Below are 21017 nucleotides of genomic sequence, written 5' to 3'. Positions count from 1 at the left end.
TCGGCTTCACTTTTGGCCGATTAGCCGTATGGGGCCTATCTGTCTATGTGTAATTAGTCTAAAGGGGCCCACTGACTATCAGTCCGCCGGACGATATCGGCCTGTCAGTTGTTCGGAACTGTCAAATTTTTGTTCTAACTGACAGGCCGATATCGTCCGGCGGACTGATAGTCAGTGGGCCCCTTAAGGGTGTAATGGCAGCTAACAGAGAAGAATGGAGGCGTGTTGTGAGGGTATGCGCGCACGAGTAACGGTCGGTTGCTAGACGGCCGCCGACAACCCCCTCGGACCGCGTGGCCTTGGTCTGGACGGACCGTGTAGACAGGTTTCCAACAAAATTTCATAAGGGCCCTCCACACTCATGCGCGAATCACGGCGCGAAGCCGCGAACGCGAATGTGGTCGATTTCGCTGAATAGCGAGCTAGACTCCACACTCGCGTTCGTCGAGTCTGGAGCGCGCTTTGCACCTCTTTCCTGACATACAAAACAAAAGCGAAATTCGCTGTGTATGTGATCAATAATCACCAAAACAGCTATTTTTCTTTTTAGAAATAGCACATAACGCAATTGCAAGCGCACCGATACGAGGGCCTACCGCGAAAAACGAAAAGCGTAATATCTTTATCTGCCTCATCACCGAGACAGCGAAATCTCGATTTTCGTCTCTCGTGGTAGGCCCACTGGTGATGGACGGCTAAGCAGTATAGTATAGGTATAGTGTGTGAGCTATCCTGCTACCAACTGCTACGCAGTCCCGTACTGCAAGATAGGAGTGTGAATGGACATAAACACTGACAGTGACATAAACACTGACAGTGACAGTGACAGCTTGCTTTAAATAAAATGTCAGTTCAGTGGTGCTAAATTTCTTCTGCAATGAAACTAAAAATCTTTTATCATTTTTAATTACCATAAATAATTTTATAATTATGGTACCTGTACATGAAAGTCCTATAGTATTAAAGCAGCTGGTATTATTATGTTAGTGAGACCAAAGTAACAATTTTACAAGACAAATCAGTGCAGTGCATTATTGACAAATAGTCGTCACTTGCCCACCGTCAATAGTATGCAGAGCTGGTTCTTTGCCCAAGACCGGAAAAAACCGAAAACTAGAATTCCTCCGAAATCGTCGGCCAAGCCACCACCGTCACCACCGAAAATGTATACCGAAGAGTGGAAATTTAGTGTATCCGTTCCATATGCTAATGTTAGCGCTCGAGATACCGTAGTTATTACGGGGAATATACCTCAGCTCGGTGAATGGGATTATTTGAACGCAGTTCCACTTGAAAAGGAGCCAGGTAGAGATGTGTGGTCTAACAGTATAACAATTCCAAACACATGCGAGATTTACTATCGCTATGCCGTGTGTACCTTCGATGATCATAACAAAGAAGCAGTCATTGTGCGATCCTGGGAGACCAATGTTCGTCCTAGAGTAATCAAGGAAAACATGCGTGAGCCATCACTAGATGTCTATGGGCACTATGATGGCAAGTCCAGGATCTGTAGGGGATGGCTCACATGTCAAACATTACTGCAATTTAAATTTGTCAAAAATCCATTAAAGCTTAAGACTCGTTTAGCTGGAAGACTCATGAATATAAAAGTGACTCCAGTCAATTTGAGTTTTGGAAATGAAGGTCAGATTGAAGATTCACTAAGCACTGATACTGCTGAGGTCCCCACCGGAGTTTCTGTAGAGGTGGCCACATTGGATAATGATGCTTCCCTTTGTCAGCTGCACCCACAAGAACAGTTTGGAAAGGAGTACAGACCTAATGATATTCTTATTGTTAATATAATGGCCCAGAAGCTGGACAGTGTGGCTTATCTAGTAGATTTCTATTGCTATAGTACAAGAGCTTCCACTCAGGAACCGCCATGTCATGTTGGTTACACATACATACTGCCCAACATGTTCAAACAGTCGGAGGGAATTTTAGAATTGCCAGTCACATGCAGCATCAAGCATAGACCTCTTGGGACAGTGAACATTCAGTATTTGACTATAAATCCCATGTCTGAAACTAAGCTTAACTCTTTTGAGGTTTCATATGCGAAGCATTGGAATCCTGCATGGACCGGGTTGGAGGTAGGGCATCGGGGGCTGGGAGCTAGCTTCAAAAAGAAAGAGTAAGTTCTGTTAAATATTTAGTAATAATCCTTCTTGATCAGATGATATATATTAAATGTTTTAAAATATTAAACATAAAACAATTTTATCAGACCTCCATATATTGTTGGAAAAGTGTGTTTATTGTATCTAAGTATAATTGGGCATCAAAGTATAACATTTCTGCTTGTTGAATTAATTGTATCAATTTACATTAATATTTTGTTTTATCTTTCTATGTTGTCGCTGATCTAGTATTTAAAAGGCATTTTAAATGTTTTGCCAGTATTGCCACTAGCTGTGCATATTTTAAGCCTTATACTTTTCACTGAAATGTTTATAATAAGACAAGTTTATGAAATTCTATGGTCACCTCACAATTACCTGTTAGCCATGTCATTTGCCAGATATTCCTACATATTTATATCTTTGATGCTCAATTACAAATGTCTCTTTAAAATGTAATCTGATAATTTTCAGAGGAAATTCTATTCGTGAAAATACCATAGCTTCTCTTAGACAGGCAGCTGCAAGTGGTGCAGACATGCTTGAGTTTGATGTTCAGCTAAGTAAAGATATGATACCAGTTATATATCATGATTTTTATGTATGTATTTCTATGAAAAGAAAGAAGGAAGTTGACTTTACAGAAATGCTAGAATTGCCTGTGAAGGACTTGACTTTGGAACAGCTTCAGAAACTAAAGGTATAATTCAGTGACTTTTCAAAAAAATATTATTTTTCAGACATATACTTACAGTACTAAGTCAATTTCCACCTAATTAAAAGATAAAAAGGAACTCTTTAAAAAAACTATTTATAATGAGGTAATATTCATTTTGATAGGTATACCACTTAGTTGAGGGACGAAGCCATGAAGCCCTGTTTTTTGATGAAGATTTAGAAGAACACCAGCCATTTCCAACATTGGAATTGGCTTTAAACACTATAGATAGCCATGTTGGATTCAATGTTGAGCTTAAATGGACCATGGAGTTGGAGGATGGTACATTTGAGCTTAATAACCCATTTGATATGAACATTTATGTTGATAAGGTAAGCAAAACAATGCAGTACTGTGGTAGTCCTGTATTAATCCAATTTTGGATTCTGACAGAAACCTTTATCCAGCATTAGCCTTGTTTAAACTGAAATATTAATGATTATTTTTATTTAATCATATTCGTCTATGCTTGCGTTCTAAAGAATTTACAATAATGTTATATTAACATGACCTTTTTGATATTCCTTCTAGGTACTGGAGATTGTTTTGAAGCATGCAGGATCGAGAAACATCGTGTTTTCCTGTTTCAATCCTGATATCTGCACAATGGTCAGAAACAAGCAAAACAAATATCCTGTCATGTTTTTAACGATTGTAAGTAGTGTTTGATTTCTTTTGTAATAAATAAGTATATATTGTATATTTTATTCAGTAGATGTACATACACATATTAATCATAGTGTTTAGTGAGAGTTTTGCAAGGCATTCATATAAACTTCTACACAACTTGTTTTATGATATTATTTTCAGGGTGTGACAAGTAGATACAAGCCATACCGAGACCCCAGGTGCCTATCAATTCCGGCTGCAGTACAAAATGCCATCAGTTCAGACATTTTGGGCATAGTTGTGCACACGGAAGACCTGCTCAGAGATCCTACCCAGGTATTTATTTATTTTGATTATGAGGCATTTATTTGTGTGTTTATTACGAATATTTTGGTTCCTGAGTGATGGCTGTTATCTACGTATCTAAGTATATATTCATCTATAAGTATGTATAATGTCGTTTAGTACCCAAAGTACAGCTTAGCTTAGTTTGGGGCTAGATTGATCTGTGTATTGTCCCCAAAATATTTATTGCAATATGTAAAAAATAAAAAATGCCTCTCCGTTGTACCTATTTAATTTCCTCTCACTAGCTCGGAAAGCCGTCTTATCCTTTAAAACAAGCGGGTAAAAACGCATTTTATCCACTAGTGGGGAAAGTAATTTGACCTTGGAGCGTGTTTAAGTAGCTTTTGACAGATAACAAAACGTAAAACGCTCATAATAATGGTTCGTTCGATATTAATTATCATTAAATAAATGGTTTGAGAATTTAATAAAAAAATACCAAATTTAGCTTTGTTTAATGATTTTAAGTCATAAACCTTAAAATTCGATAAGAAACATTTGTTTTTTTATAATGATGTTGAATATAATTCTGAATGCACAAGTCGAGTCGATCCAGTTGATGCAATTTCAAAACGCATCGTCAGAAATGTCAACATGGTCAACAAAATTTTTACATGTTATACTATTAATACTATATTAATGATGATTATAATGTGTACAAATAGAATTATTTTTATGAGCTGTTTTTTTGCATGTTCCACTTTCCTAGCTAGTGAGTGTTTTAGTGAGGTGAAAAGTTCTGTGTTACACACGGGTGCAAATGTATTTTACTTCTCGTGTGTTGAAACACTCGCTACGCCCAGGATTCTATTTTATTTTATCATCTATAGAATCCTTTCGCTTGCTCGTGTTTTAATTCCACACTCGCAGGTAAAATATAACTTTGCACCCTTGTATAACAAAACTGAAATAACTATTGTTGTCTTTTGACTGACCCTCGCTACTACTATATATATAGAAACAAACACGACAGTGTCCCCCTCACGGTCGGCAGGTCGGCACGTGACTAAAAATAATCTCTAGCTTCGGATAATAGTTCACGTGGATACTACTGCGTTATGCTTTTGTACGATTTATCTGTACTTTGCGACGTTGGTCACATAATATCACGTTTTCGTAGTTTGTTCAGTATGCAACCCAATTGAAATAATAGACAATGTATATATGAACAATGAAAATTATTTAATTGCTCTTGATGATGGCATTTCAACTAAAAACGTTTTACGTTGTCAATTCCTAAAAACTTCAAATGTTTTTTTTTCGGCTGGCAAATTTATGCCCCTGGGCCTGCAGGGGTTAATCATGAAGTTATACCCTAAACAGGAGCGAGCTGTCACTTTTTTTGCCATACTAAATTGAACCTTATCACCGAGCCAGAAAGGTGTTCGTACCAGACTAGAGAAAACGGTCCACATAAGATAGCAAAAGTGGGTCGCGGTGTCCTACTCGCACATGTTGCCAATGTTAAAAAAATACCATTTTGGTAGTATTTATATCAATAACTACTAAAATTAAATACCTTCTTATATTATTTAAGTGCTATATTCAGAGTGCGGTTCTGATATCTTACGTAATTTGTAAATAGTTATAATGTCAATATTATTAACTGATTTAACCAAGCATGTGCACAACAAAAAATACATTAATTTTAATATGGTAGACATTGTAGTAACTTTGAATATTAATTGGTATCCCCAACTTGATAAAGAAATTTTCAAAATACATGAATGGCGGCGCTCAAGATTTATTTGCGAAATAAAGTATATAATGGGTAAAAGATATTGTGTGAAAGGTTCCAGAAGTGAAAGTTTTGTTGATTGTGGTATATCTTTTCACAGGTAAGCCTCAACTATTAAAGTTTACGATAAAAATACAAGAAAACATTGTCAAACTCATTAGGGTGACTATGATGTCGGCACGATGTGAATCGGCCTTACAGAGTTCTTATTACCTACGTAAAAATAAGTTTACCTAAATAAGTATACCTTTATTTCGGCATGTTTAATTATTTGGTTAATAGATAGATAGATAAATGATTTATTTGTGCACGTAATGAGAGCTATATAATTGCCAAAATTTAAATCCAAAATCCTTAAATATTACAGACACATTTATACATTTTTTTTTTTTTTTTTTTATCCAAAAACAATCTTAAAATACTATGTACAAATATTGGAAACAGCGAACGAAAACCGCGTACGGTTTATCTACCGCCATTGTCGCTCGTAACATAATATTCTATATAAGTTGAACACACATTTCCGTCAGTACACGAAGGCGGCAAATTAAAAAAAAATGGTGCAATTAACTACGATGACGCTTAAAGAATAGCTGAAGTGTGCAAGAGAGAAGCCATTACGTATATGAACATACCATGAGTGCGAAAGAGGCAGACTATAAATGAAAAAAAGTGACCATTTTTAGGGTTCCGTACCCAAAGGGTAAAAACGGGACCCTATCACTAAGACTCCGCTGTCCGTCTGTCAGTCTGTCTGTCATCAGTAACAGCTTTTATAACGACTAAATTAAGTAAGGTTATGAGAAGCGTTTTACAGAGGAGAAAAAAACTATATCCATTCTCTCTGACTTCCTATGCATGAATGAAAAAAGATCTTGGCCAAACTATACATTTCAACTTATCCTAATATCCCACATACATATTTTTTTTTTTTATACCACGTCGGTGGCAATCAAGCATACGGCCCGCCTGATGGTAAGCAGTTACCGTAGCCTATGAACGCCTGCAACACCAGAGATATTACACGCGCGTTGCCGACCCTTTAAAAACCTGTACACTCCTTTTTTGAAGAACCCCATACTGTAGCCCCTCGGGAAAACCTCGGCAGGGAGCTCATTCCACAGCCGCAGCGTACGCGGGAGGAAATTCCTCTTAAACCGCACAGTACGCGACCATTTAGGTGCTAGGGTGTGAGGATGAACACCCTGCCGATGGCGAGCGGTGCGGTGATAGAAAGCGGCCGTTGGCATCATGTCAAACAATTCTTCAGAGCACAGCCCATTGTACAAGCGGTAGAACACACACAAGGAGGCGAAGTCTCTCCTTAAACTTAAAGGTTCGATACCGCTTGTGAGTTTGGGATCGTCGACGATTCGTACAGCGCGCCTTTGGACTGAGTCGAAGGGTCCAAGCTGGCATCCAGGTGCTCCTGCCCAAAGGTGACAGCAGTACTCCATATGGGGTCTGACTTGCGATTTATATAGCAGCAGTCTTTGCCCCGGAGTAAAGTATCGCCGTGCTTTATTGAGCACACCGAGTTTTTTGGATGCCAGATCAGCCTTCCCTTCCAGGTGGCTACGGAATTGGACGTCACTGGAGATGTCGACACCGAGGATCCCAATACTCCATATGACTTATGGCCACCCTTAGAAAGAGATGCAACCGCCCACTTTGACTTCTCATGTCTGTACTGCTAAATCTTAAGGTTTAGATTCAATAGGCACGTACGGCACCGCCGCCAAACGTCTTAGTTATAAGTCGAAGAGTTTTTGAAATAGGTATCTACAAAATACTTATAGCAGTTTATTTTAAAAACCTACTTGTCAAATCAAGGATAATTTTTTAACCTTTTCCAACGCCAAAGACCGATTAATCCGTCACAGACCACAGAGCGACATATACCTACGTGCATGTGCATAAAGTTCAGTTTCAGTTTTGACACTTCGGTAACGTGGCGTCCGAGTGACATCTTCTCATATAAGTATATTATATTATCTAATAAAATGGTAATTAACTTGCGGCACTTTAAGGCTAAAATGTTACTGTGACAAAATAACAGTACCCAAGTAAGTATAAATAAGTAGGTACCTACCTACACCATACATATAATGGTCAAATTAATTACGGTTTACTTTTATGTAGGATTTTGTGCGGTTTTAGTTTTAAAGTGATTACATAACTTCAGTGTCGTTGTCACGTTAATCTTGAGCTACTACGACGACGCAGTAATTCTGGTTTCAAACCAGGTCAAGGATGTCTGCTGTTGGAGCAAATCGGCTGTTAAATAACATTAGGAATTGATTAGAAAATAGCCGGAACTTTGCATCAACGCAACGCGCTCCCTAATGTATGTTATAGAAATCTAATCAGTCGCCTAATCCTCACACGACTTATAAGGGCCCCTTGTCAAGGGGGGGGGGGGGGGGGCACGTTAGGGTGGTATGTGAATTAAAAAGTTTAAAATGAGTTTTGCAAACTATAGTGTGTCACATATCAAATCAGTAAGCGCTATTTAATTGTGAAAATTTTCCATTGGTTCCAAAGGGATTCAAATTATCATTTGCATAATAAATAATAATATCTATATAATATTCATGATAAGTATATTATTTTCTTTTACTTAATAATTATATCCAGTCTGCCGATTTGCCATTGCCACTTTTATACGTCAGTCTTTAGTTTCTTTCACACATAACTCGAGATCGGGTAGGTAGTAAACAAATTTTACAGTGACTAGTGTTATAAAACGTAGTAGGTCAACGATCGGGTGGGTATTATAAGATCATAACAACCAACAATGAAGGCCGGGGGCGAAAGATATTCTCTTCATCAATGTCATAAGTTCAATGACACCTGCAGTTATACATTACATTACAAGTTTCTCGACTTGGTACAAACAGCAACACTCTTAACTGTCCATCGGTGGTCCTTATGCCTTTTTTAATAAGGTTTACGAACTGTCAGTTAACAATGTAAGCGGTTGTACGTTGAATCACGGACAATTGTGTAAACATAATAATATTATTTTTGATGTCGACTTTATACGTAGGTAACTTAATAGTGATGTGTTGTATCCCAGGCTGCGTAGCCAACATGCTAATCGTTATCGCTACGTAGCGAACGAAACGCAACTGACACTGTCGCACTAATATAGAAGAGTGATAGAGAGAGATGACTACGCTACGCCACGGCACGGACCGTCAACGATTGGGACGTTGGCACGGCTAAGCAACCAGTTGGGTTTAAGTCCATCTTTTGTATGCTCATATCATTTTTGATACGTTAAAGAATGTGCAATTGCACCCCTATTTTTGTAATATCCTGCGTCCTTACAAGTATATTTAGGTAAAATAAACTTACAAGATATAATTTGTATTTTCAGGTCAAGTTGGCGACGGACGCCGGATTGGTGATATTCTGTTGGGGCGACGACAATAACGACAAAACCACCATCAAGAAACTTAAAGATCTCGGTCTTCACGCCGTCATATACGACAAACTTGACCAGTATATCACTAAAGACGTTAAGGTAGCTATTCTTACATTATATGCCTAATACTTATTTTAATAATTTCTTTAGTTTCGTTTTCCATGTGATTCCTAATTTGTTTTATACCACTAAACAAAAAAACATTACTATAACCGCTACTACTTGTTCATTGTCGGTTCGTTAAGTTTCTATAGAACACATTGGAATAACTCTTCTAAAGGGGCCCACTGATTATCAGTCCGCCGGACGATATCAGCCTGTCAGTTGGAACAAAAATTTGACAGTTCCGAACAACTGACAGGCCGATATCGTTCGGCGGACTGGTAATCAGTGGGCCCCTTAAACCACGCTAACTCGTAGGTTCCTACGGCTATCATTAGTATTGCATTTTTGTTTTTCGGCTTATCACTTCTGCATTATTTATTAAATTTTATTTGCAACACAAAAGTTTTACATTAAGAAAGAGGGAAACCTGTTAACACTCTTAGCGCAATCAATTTTAGATGGCGAAAATACAACTTTAATTAAACTAACGCCACTCAGAACTAAATTAACATCAATTCTGATCGATGCTGAAAAAATAAACGACATCCCTCTTGCCCCACTAATCTTGATTACAATTTTATCATGTCCCGCTTGCTTTAAACAATTGAACTGGCAAAACAGGAGAGCATATTCCTGATGGAAGCGCGCGAATCCCAGCGCGACGTGATTCGCCTGGCCGCGCTCTCGCCGCCCGCGCCCTTGTCCTTGCCCGCGAGCAGCGCCTCGCTGGAAGTCGCGCGCGACGCCGACGCCGACGCCGCGCGGCCCTACCTCGACCTGGCCGCTCGCTTCGCCGCAGCGCCCTCCACCGTCACCTCCCTAGAGTCCCTCGCCTCCACCGACGACGAGGATAGAAACTTGAAGAGAAACAGGGACATTATAGCTTGCATTGACAAGGAATCCCAAGTAAAGGAGCAGCGCCACAATTTCCAAGGCCTGTTTCCGGCCGGCGACAACAAGTCCGCTAGTATCAAAAAGTCGCGTAAGAGTGACGCTGAATGAATTTATCTAGCTAGAGCTTGCAGCAAAGTACGCTTTTGATTTTATTTTTGCTCAATTTATAGTTAGGGTTTTTCATTTAAGGGCAGTAACGGATCGTTTTGTATAGATTTTAATACAAAATGTCCCGATTTAATTGCTCTTAAGTTAGTTTTATTACATCTGTACAGGTATTAATTTTAAATTGTTTCCAGTAACGTAACACATTTTATATTTTATTTCATACATCGTAATTAGATTGCATTGATTTCTGGGTATTAAATGTTATCATTTGAACCACGTTAAGTCAGCTATTCATCTGAAACACATCTATACAACTGCCTGCAATATTCGATATCATAGCATAGGCACATTATAGTTACCACTTTCTTAACCCTTAAATGCATATTGTTGCCAAATGTATACAAAGCATTGAACAGCTCACAGATTCAACAGAATCAATAAAAATTGAATTGATACAAAGATTCTACGGTTAAATAAATAAAAAATCATGCATTTAAGGGTTAATTTTAACCCATTAACGACATTCCCAAAATATAGCACCAGTCAGCAACTCTTGTGATGTCTTTTACATAATTAGCCCTAAAAGTTGTTAAATTTTTGGCATCAGTGTCAGCTAAACCTAAACCTCAGTCAATAAATGAAACTTTTATAACAGCAACTTGCCTTCAATCCTACAAACCTCTCTACTTTCTGTATAAGCTATGCATATTATTAGCATTTTAAATAGGTAATATAAAAACTTAAAAATTAATAAATTAAAGAGTAGGTAAGAACAATAGGAGAAAACGGACAAGGAGAGCCGACCCCAGATGATGGGAAATGGCGCAGGCAGATGATGTAAGAACAATAATAAAGAAAATGAACAAGTTATGGTCAGGAAACCGTCGTAGATTTTTTTAATACATTAATGACTAGTTTTTTGTAGGAATGTATTATGTATACCTACACTTGCAAGGCACACATGTCGCATTTTTGAAGGCGATTATCTTCAAGTTAATCTGCCCAAAGTTCCTATCTAATTAATTATCAAAAATCATCTTTATAATTTGCCTAATAAAGCTTCTCTTATACTATATATGTGACGTTTTCAACTAAAAGGTACCACATTGTCCCTTGTCGATAAGGTTGATACCAAATTGAAGCTTTATGGAAATAGCGTCTTATTGACAATCGACAATAAGTACCCCTTTGGTTGAAAATGGCACATATTTCGTTTCGAACAAGTAGCAGACAGCTAACCTGAGATCGTTAGTTCATCTACTAGACGTGACATGACATCTCAGTTCTAGATCCTGTATAAGCCATACAAGCAAAAGAACCGTGTCTTCGCAGCACTTAGGCCCATTTAATAAGATCTTTAAATAAACTTATTAATGGCTCAACCTATCATGTTTAAATATAACTTTAATAACAAAACTACCGTGAGGCACTGACATATTAAATATATTAAACCGGGTCACTCACGTTTATACAGTCGATGATTGCTCGATATGTTTCAAAACAATTTTTGTGGAAAGTTTTTAAGTTTTATTTTCTATTTTTTTGCTCGCCTGGTTCAAAAGTTAGAGGGACGATTATTTCCAAAAGTATTCCCAGAAGCAAAAAACGTTATTAGTAGATAAAACTTAATGTTATTTTTAAATTTAATACCTATCGAATAATGCCTTTAGGAACATAATATTGAATTCTCATAATTCATCATTTTGAGAATTAAACATTTCGAGATTCAACATTTTGAGAATCCAACATTTCGAGAATCCAACATTATGAGAATTCAACATTATGTTCCTAAAGGGAATAATGTGCCACACGTTGATTTTACTCAAAAAGGTCTTAATAGTTACATGTATGGAGTGCCCTCCGTAAAAAAATATGTTTTTATAAATTTTTACTTCTAAACAGTGTATAGCGGGTAACAAAATACACCTACATTCCAAATTTTGGTTAATTATATGAATAGAGTAAAATGGCTGTGACATACAACAGACGGACATGACGAAACTAAAGGGTGTCTCAAAAAGGACGCAAGATTTGAAATTGATGAAAAACAATTTTTTTTTTCGTTATAATATATTTGTATATAAAATCTTGAAATACATAAAATAGGGTTATTTGTGGAATAATACGTCAGGCAAATGTCCTCCTAGGCTTTGCTGGCACATACGCACTCTTTTGTCAAAATTTTCAATGACCATTTTGCATAGATGCGGCTGAATTTCTCCGATGCAGCGTCGAATTTCCTCTTTTAAAGCATGAGTGGTTGTGGGCTTATTGGCATAGACTTTAGACTTTAAATAACCCCATAAACACTCCCTAAATTTTTGCAACCACTGCTCACAGTTGATGAAGTCGAGTCAATATTCCGACCATATTTTGCACGGAATTTTCGAACCGTACCCGCCAAACTTAATAGTGACGTTTGAAATATTGTTCAATAATAAAAACGCGTTGATCTTTCGTATAACCCGCCATTTTTACAAACCCTAAACATTCAGCTGTCAAATCACTTGTCAGTGTAATGCAGTTGTTGGTAAAAAAAAAAAACAATGATTATAATATAGTTGGTCAAACCAAATTGTCAGTAAATAAGAACAAAAAAACTATACTCATCCTTTTCTTTAGTCTCTCTGTGTCAAATAGTTTTTTTAGGGTTGCCAGCACTAAAATACAAAAATGGCGGCAAATTGAAATCTTGCGTCCTTTTTGGGACATAGTGGCAGATCTTAGGTCCACCACCTTGCATTTTTGAGACAAAGCAAACCGTTTGGAACAGTTGTTTCTGGGGGTGATCTGAGCTAATTTAGCCCGGTTGCCACGAGGTCCCCCCCAGCAGGTGGGCAGGGGGGGGGGGGGAAAGTGGCTCCGGCGCGCCTCACTCTAAGCTTTATATCTGCATACATCTAGCAAATATATCAAGTTTGGTGTCTTTTTCGTATAATTCGAGGATGAAGAATTCATTTCTGTGACTAAATTTTCACTCACCCATACAAAAAATACGAGAAATTTAAAATTCAAAAATTTTCTTTACACTTTTTTTTTCCAAAATCCTCTACTAAATTAAAACTATGGCGATTTGCTCTAGAAAAAAATACCTGTGAATAGCCCAGTTATCCTTCTATATAAAATAGTAAAGTTGTCAAACATTTTTCTTTTATAACTCTGTTAAAAAAATGTTTTATGTCGCGCGGCGTACCCGCGTTGTAAGAGCGGTATGCAGCTTTTAGGATTTTTAAGTATGTTTAGATTACTTTAGATGATTTCTGATGAGTTGTTATTCTTCTGTTCGTAGATTACATTAATAAATTACTTCTGGACGTGATATATATACAAATATATAAATAAAGCCTTGGAAAACTTTACTATTAACTAGCTTTTGCCGGCGACTTCGTCTGCGTGGAGTTAGTAATTTGGGTAGCTTATTTTTTATCCAATATGCTTTTTATCGATTTCCCATACAAACATCCACCTCCCTTTTCACCCCCTTAAAGGATAATTTCTGATATAAAAACCACCCCGGGACTCAAACTATATCAAATTTCAACTAAATCGGTCCAGCGGTTTAAGCCTGAAGAGGTAACAGATAGACAGACAGACAGACAGACAGACAGACAGACACACTTTCGCATATATAATACTAGTTCTTGCCCGCGACTTTTATCCAATCTCCTTTTTATTGATTCCCCATATAAACTTCCACCCCCTTTTCACCCCCTTAAGGGGTGAGTTCTGAGATAAAAACTATCCTATGTCCTTTCCCGAGACTCAAACTATCTCTACACCGAATTTCAAGTAAATCGGTTCAGTGGTTTAAGCGTGAAGAGGTAACAGACAGACAGAAAGACACACTTTCGCATTTAAAATATTAGTATGGATGTGATAAAATTAACAGTTAGATGTTTGACAAAAAATGCGGGTTGAAATAAGATATATATTGTTCGCAATTGCCACTACATGCACATAAATATGTCAGTGCATTTTAGTTTTTTTTAACGCAGTTGCACCTCCCTGTGCATTTTGTTTTGCAGCGGCAACGAATAAGCTCTAAACAAGCAACAGCCGTCGCAGGTAGGCTTGTCCATATGGGCTCCCAATAACCTGTTGCTGAGGGGCTATAATATGTCCCCAAACATAGCCTCCTTGGTATACTGCACGGAGAATAATGTTTACTTAGCGCATCTTCCGTTGGAGGCAGATTCTCTAACTGGAGATTTCTTCGGCACTCATTTACACTCGTACTTGTACCTGATCTGAAATCAGTAACAAAATGCATAGTGTTAAAATAAGTCTAGGGTTGACACCTCGCGTAATTCAAATTTGTTCAGACTTAATATTGTAAGACTTACTTGAGTTACTTGTCATATAAGACAATAACAATTTTTTCCAATATTGGCAACGCCTGCTCAATATTGCCTTGTTTGCCAAATTTAAATCCCTTCGTTACAGCAGGATATGATCTCCAAGCTTGAAATACGCTTTTTGTCCCCTTTTTCACCTTTCCACACAAAAAAGAAACAGTGTCGCAACCTGAAAAGGCGTGGAAGAATGGCAAGACTTCTGTCCTTTCTGGTCCTGTAAAATAAATTATACATCTATGCGTTACAAATAAAATCATATAGTTAAAGGAAGTTTGCAGCACGTGACCAGTTGCCCTCGTACAGGAAGCAGACACGCGCATGATGGTCCATTATGTGGCTGATGCTGTAGCCACAGGTCACACAAAAATTATGCTACGCACAGTGGATACTGATGTTGTTGTTCTCGCAGTTGCATGTATATCACAATTGCCGGAGCTCCAGGAGTTATGGGTACATATTGGCACAGGAAAGAATGACCAGTTCCTCTCGTGCTATGCTATTGCATCTTCATTAGGTAACTTTTGTAGTTCCTCCATTAATTGTAAATAAAATAAATATGTCACCGCAGTACGAGACAGGTCATCTGGGCAATTGGTCACGTGCTGCAAACTTTCTTTAAATATATGATTTTATTTGTAACGCATAGATATATAATTTATTTCACAGGACCAGAAAATACAGTAGTCTTGGAACTCTTCCACGCCTTTTCAGGTTGCGACACTGTTTCTTTTTTGTGTGGAAAGGTGAAAAAAAGCGTATTTCAAGACTGGAGGGCATATCCTGCTGTAACAGAGGGATTTAAATACGACAAACAAGGCAATACTGAGCAGGCGTTGCCAAATTTGCCAATATTGGAAAAATTTGTTATGGTCTTGTATCACAAGTAAGAGTCTTACATTTTTAAGTCTGGACAGATTTGAATTACGAGGTGTGAATTTATTCCTAGACAGTATTTTAACACTATGCATTTTGTTACTGATTTCAGATCAGGTACAGTACAAGTACGAGGTACGAGTGTAAATGAGTGCCGAAGAGTACTTTATACAATGAGAAATCTCCAGTTAGAGCAGGGTTTTTTAAAGTGGGGTCCACGGACCCCTTAGGGGTTCATAGCATGTTTATCAGGGGTCCGCAGTAAGTCAAATATCTACTGTAAACATACTTATTAGGAAATGTTGTAATAAACTTGACGAGACCTAAGTGTAATGAAACTTGTAATAAAAGTAAATTTTAAAATATAAATAAGGGTTTTTATTATTTTTCTAAAATATATTTTAACCGGGGTCCGTGGAATTGTTTAAATTGTGAAAATGGTCCGTGACAGCAAAAAGTTTAAGAAACCGTGAGTTAGAGAATCTGCCTCCAACAGAAGATGCCCTACGTAAACATATTCTCCGTGCAGTTTACCAAGGAGGAGTTTGGGGAGGAGGTTTGGGGACAGATTATATCCTCTCAGCAACAGCTACCATGCCCTGCTGACTGGGGCTGGTCCAAACAAAAGGGTTATTGGGAGCCCATATGGACAAGCCGACCTGCGGCGGCAGCTACTTGTTTGGAGATTATTCGTTGCCGCTGCAAAACAAATGAGCAAGGAGGTGCAACTGCGTTAAAAAAACTAAAATGTACGGACCTATGTGCATGTAGTGACAATTGCGAACAATAGATATCTAATTTTAACCCGCATCTTTGTCAAACATCTAACTATGTTAATTTTATCACATTTATAATAACTACTGGCAAATTTATAAAATGTAGGCGCGAAGGGATATCGTCCCATATAAAATTTGAATTTCGCGCCTTTTTCTGCTGACATGATTTGCTTGACCAACTATATATCACATCCAGAAGTAATTTATTAATGTAATCTACAACCAGAAGAATAACAACTTATCAGAAATCATCTAAACATACTTAAAAATCCTAAAAGCTGCATACCGCTCTTACAACACGGGTACGCCGGGCGACACAAAACATTTTTTTAACAGAGTTATAAAAGAAAAATGTTTGACAAGTTTACTATTTTATATAGAAGGATAACTGGGCTATTCACAGGTATTTTTTTTTTCTAGAACAAATCGCCATAGTTTTAATTTTGAGGAGGATTTTCGAAAAAAAAAGTGTAAAGAAAATTTTTGAATTTTGAATTTCTCGTATTTTTTGTATGGGTGAGTGAAAATTTAGTCACAGAAATGAATTCTTCATCCTCGAATTATACGAATAAGACACCAAACTTGATATATTTGCTAGATGTATGCAGATATAAAGCTTAGAGTTGGGCGCGCCGGAGGCACTTTTCCCCCCCGCCCCTGCCCACCTGCTGGGGGGAACCTCGTGGCAACCGGGCTAAATCAGCTCAGATCACCCCCAGGAACACCTGTTCCAAGCGGTTTGCTTTGTCTCAAAAATGCAAGGTCCCCTTAGAAAACGGGATCTAAGATCTCTAGCTAACATGCTTTATAAGGGTTCCGTTTTTGCAATTTCGTTCTACGGAACCCTAAAAATCGAAAATCGACAAACTAAGGGGCAAGTTAAGCTAATGGTTAACATACATCAAATTGTGTAAAAATATTTTCCATAATGTCAATATCCAAGGAGGAAAGTGGGGACTACGTTTGTATGAAGAAACGGTCGTTCATTACTTAGCCTCGTAATTTAATATGAAAACTTCGTGGTCTTCGCACTCCTCCCAGACTCTGATGTCTCAGTGCTGCCACCTAGTGCACGACATTCATACAGCTCGATTTTTTTCGACGCCTTTCTAGTGATAGACTTATCGTCTGGCGTTTATTTATAAGGAAAAAATAAAAAATGTTTTTTATTTTATTTTATTTCGGAAGACAATGTTCGAAGTTCAAAACAAAACAAAAGCTTTTAGGAATCAGGGCGTTAGATGAAGTAATTAATGTACTAGCTCTAGCTGACTGGCTCTTAATTAATTTTATCCATGCTTCGTTTCTATTTGCCTATAAACTGTTTATATTTATAAGTAAGTTCTATAGAACAACATTGAAAGAATATATCCTAAATTAGGGTCAGTTGCACCAACCATACTTTAACCAACTGATCAACATCACTCAACCGAGTACTATTTATTTAGTCGTATGGCATATTACAATTCATGGTCGCTTTACAGATTTACAAATTAATAGTTAGGTTCTTCACCCAATGGGCTGCGTTGTCGCTTAGCTTAAGTAAGTCCAGAGGATCTCCTGTGTACTTCCTTTTTGGGCACTCGCGGACTATGTGGTAAATGGACTGTACAGGTGCTCCACAGTCGCACTTCGGTGTATCTCGCCACCCACACTTAAACATAAATTCTCCGGATCGCCCGCTTTCAGTGCGGAGTCTATTTAGTTGGCACCATTCCCGTCTCGGGGCCGAAAAACCTTGCGGTTTGTGGGTGGGATCGTAGCTGGCATGGGATGCCCTGGGCAAGTTAGCAATCCAGTCCTCTCTCCATTTATCTTTGATGTTAAAACTGCTCTCTTTAAGTTCCTGTGCCGTATTGTATGGTGGATGTCGGGATTTTAAGCGTAGCCTAGGCGGACAGAAAAATTCCGAGAAGACGGGCAGCTTTGGATCTGCAGCAATTTTGTTTGCTTCCTTTAGCAGGGCTTGTTGTCTCCTAAGGTGAGGCGGAGCAATGTGGCTCAGAGCAGGCAGCCATTGTGTCGGAGTGGACTATATGGTACCAGTTATGCACCGCATGGTTTTTCGCAGCTGGACATCGACTTTCTCTACGTGCGCACTATTGAGCCATACGGGTGCGCAATATTCGCCAGCAGAGTAAACTAGGCTGAGTCCCGTCGTACGAAGCACGTCAGCGCTGGCTCCCCAAGTAGTTCCAGTCAGGTTGTGTAGAATATTATTACGGGTTCCTAGTTTTTTGCTCAACTTACAGAGGTGGGAGCAATATGTAAGAGAGCGGTCTAAGGTTACGCCGAGATATTTTGGCTGTGGGTTGTATACAAGGGTTTTACCGTCAAAGTTTACTGAGGGGGTGTATGAGGCCAGTCTGTTATTTAGGTGGAATGTGGAAATCTCTGTCTTGCTAGCATTTGGTACCAATCGCCACCTTTTAAAGTACAAGTTAAGCTTGCAAATCTGTGGTGAGTTGCGCTTCCGACGACTTGAAAGTGCTGTGCTGGTAAGTTAAAGCAATATCGTCAGCATAGACAAATTTTCTGGACGCTGTTTCTGGAAGGTCATGGGTGTACAGATTAAACAGCAGTGGTGCCAGAATGGATCCTTGTGGTAGGCCGTTGTTTAGTTTTCTGGGACGACTCTGCTTATCCCCTAGATGGACGACAAATTCCCTATTACGTAGCATATTGATTATTAGACCGAGTACTATGAAAATTCCTATACAATAATATTAGTGACAGACGGTTTAGTGCAACCGACCCTTATTCATTAAACTTTACGGGCCTGATTTAGTTAAATTATCTTTTATCCCTTTCTTACAAATACATAAGTCAAAATGACAGACAAACGATTCATAACTAATTCAGGCCAGTAACGCGTTTTTGAATAACGCCATAATTGTTTTTTGTCTGTGATAAGTAGTGGTCGTTTTTACATATAGATAGTAAAATTCATAATTTTTATTATAAGATGTAGGTATAGCTAAATTCAATATTTTTCTGTATAATTTTTAAATATATATTAAAGTGTATATATTTTAACGTAAATTTTGTTTTATTTTTCAAGTGCATTTGTTTTGGTTCAACAATTACAAGTTGCTTATAGGGGTATTTTATCAAATCGTCTTTTATATCTGTCACTGCAAACTGCGATGCAAGTTTGTTAAGATCGTAAATAAATTGTTCTCCTATTTCTCCAAGATTCTTATTTTATGTAAATATGTTCATAATCTCAAATTATGTTTTATGATAACATGTCTGAACAAAAAAAGGATACTGCTGGTTCATCAAAATCTAGCTGAAGGTACTTTTTCATATGAAATATATTACCAAACTTAAGTAACTACTTTACGCTTCTATTCTTAGCTCTCTATGGCCGTAAAGTGTTCGAGTTACAGTTATACCAAGCGAAGTTGGCAGCGATTTTGATAGCTCAGACTGTGCCAGTGTTATTTTAGAAGTCAAACTTCTATGAAATTATGACGTTTAAAATAACACTTACACAGTCTGTGCTATCAAAACCGCTGCCAACTTAACTTGGTTGGTCTAACTAGATATTTTTTTCCGCAACGTGATAGCAAAGATAGATATAACTTCATAATAGATGGATACAGTCTAAGGAAACAACATGCCTCGAAAATCACGAAAATTTGATTCTCGATCAGATGGCGCCACTAGCTTTGGCCTACTCTCGTATAGAGTTGACGGCTTCGTTTGTTATATAATTTTAACGCATATCAGTGAAAGAACATGGGTCAAAATCATATAAAAATAATTAATGCAAATAAAAAAATCATTTATCCATAATTAAATACATTTTAACGTATTTTTATAAATCTTCATTTTTAGTTTTAAAGTATGTCGATAGATGGCAGTGAATTTACAGTGGTTACAAAATTTACTATGTCAGTACCGCTCTATCTTATTATATCCTCTTTGGTGATAGTAAGTGCTACTACAGTTTTCTTTTGTAGGTTATCGATACAAGTACAATAGTAGATTGTACGACAAGAGCATATATCAAACAACCCATTTTATTCGCCGAGAACTATTTATCGGTTTCGAGCGAAGCGAGGTCCAATGTGGGACGCGAGGATAAAATGGGACTACAAGAGTTACCGCATAATGTACGGGGGGTCGTACAGTAACATCTGCAAAAGCTGTCAAAATCGAGGCATGTTTTTTAGGGTTCCGTACCCAAAGGGTAAAAACGGGACCCTATTACTAAGACTCCGCTGTCCGTACGTCTGTCTGTCTGTCACCAGGCTGTATCTCATGAACCGTGATGGCTAGACAGTTGAAATTTTCACAGATGATGTATTTCTGTTGCCGCTATAACAACAAATGCTAAAAACAGAATAATATAAATATTTAAACTGTTTTTTTCCGTAATGGTACGGAACCCTTCGTGCGAGAGTCCGACTTGCACTTGGCCGGTTTTTTCTGTTAACCTTTTCGACGCCGTGTCAAACACAAAAGCTGTCACTCGGACGCCACCGAATTGTCAAAACTGAAATTTAACTTTATGCAGATACACGTAGGTCTATGTTGGTCTGTAACGGATCAATCAGTCTTTGGCATTGGACCTGCTGTGCCGATATATCCGTCATTGGCGTCCAAAAGGTTAAACTGCTCCACACTCGTGTGCGAAGCCGCGAACGCGAGTGTGGAGCGGGCGTCGCAGATCTGAGAAATCGACTCCACACTCGCGATCGCGGCTTCGCGCACCAGTGTGGCTGGCTTTAAAGATATATCGGAGCGGTCGAGGCGTTCAAAAATATCTGAACACGCACTCTAACGCATTGACAATAGGCGTGAATATAGGTAATCGCCTTTACTTACAATTGTGAACAAACACATTTCAGTGTGTCTATGGGTTAGACTACTCCGTTACTATAGAGAAGTACATACGGTTGCTTATTTTAATAGGGTATTTGACAACA

The 21017-nt window shown here is 38.1% G+C and overlaps 1 protein-coding gene across 1 annotated transcript; it reads left to right on the top strand.

Annotated features, from left to right (window-relative positions):
- The first annotated feature begins 872 nt into the window (after positions 1-872).
- Positions 873-19122, top strand: LOC134740566 (glycerophosphocholine phosphodiesterase GPCPD1-like). Its single transcript, XM_063673086.1, has 7 exons — positions 873-2140; positions 2601-2826; positions 2967-3176; positions 3376-3498; positions 3655-3789; positions 8922-9068; positions 9696-19122. The coding sequence occupies exons 1-7, from the start codon at positions 1071-1073 to the stop codon at positions 10074-10076; spliced, it is 2292 nt and encodes a 763-aa protein (XP_063529156.1). The 5' UTR covers positions 873-1070; the 3' UTR covers positions 10077-19122.
- The last annotated feature ends 1895 nt before the right edge of the window (positions 19123-21017 follow it).

The sequence above is a fragment of the Cydia strobilella genome, chromosome 4, assembly GCF_947568885.1.
Source record: "Cydia strobilella chromosome 4, ilCydStro3.1, whole genome shotgun sequence".
NCBI classification, from domain to species: Eukaryota; Metazoa; Arthropoda; class Insecta; order Lepidoptera; family Tortricidae; genus Cydia; species Cydia strobilella.
The sequence above is the reverse complement of the archived record's forward strand: the minus strand, read 5'-3'. Positions and strand labels throughout refer to the sequence as shown.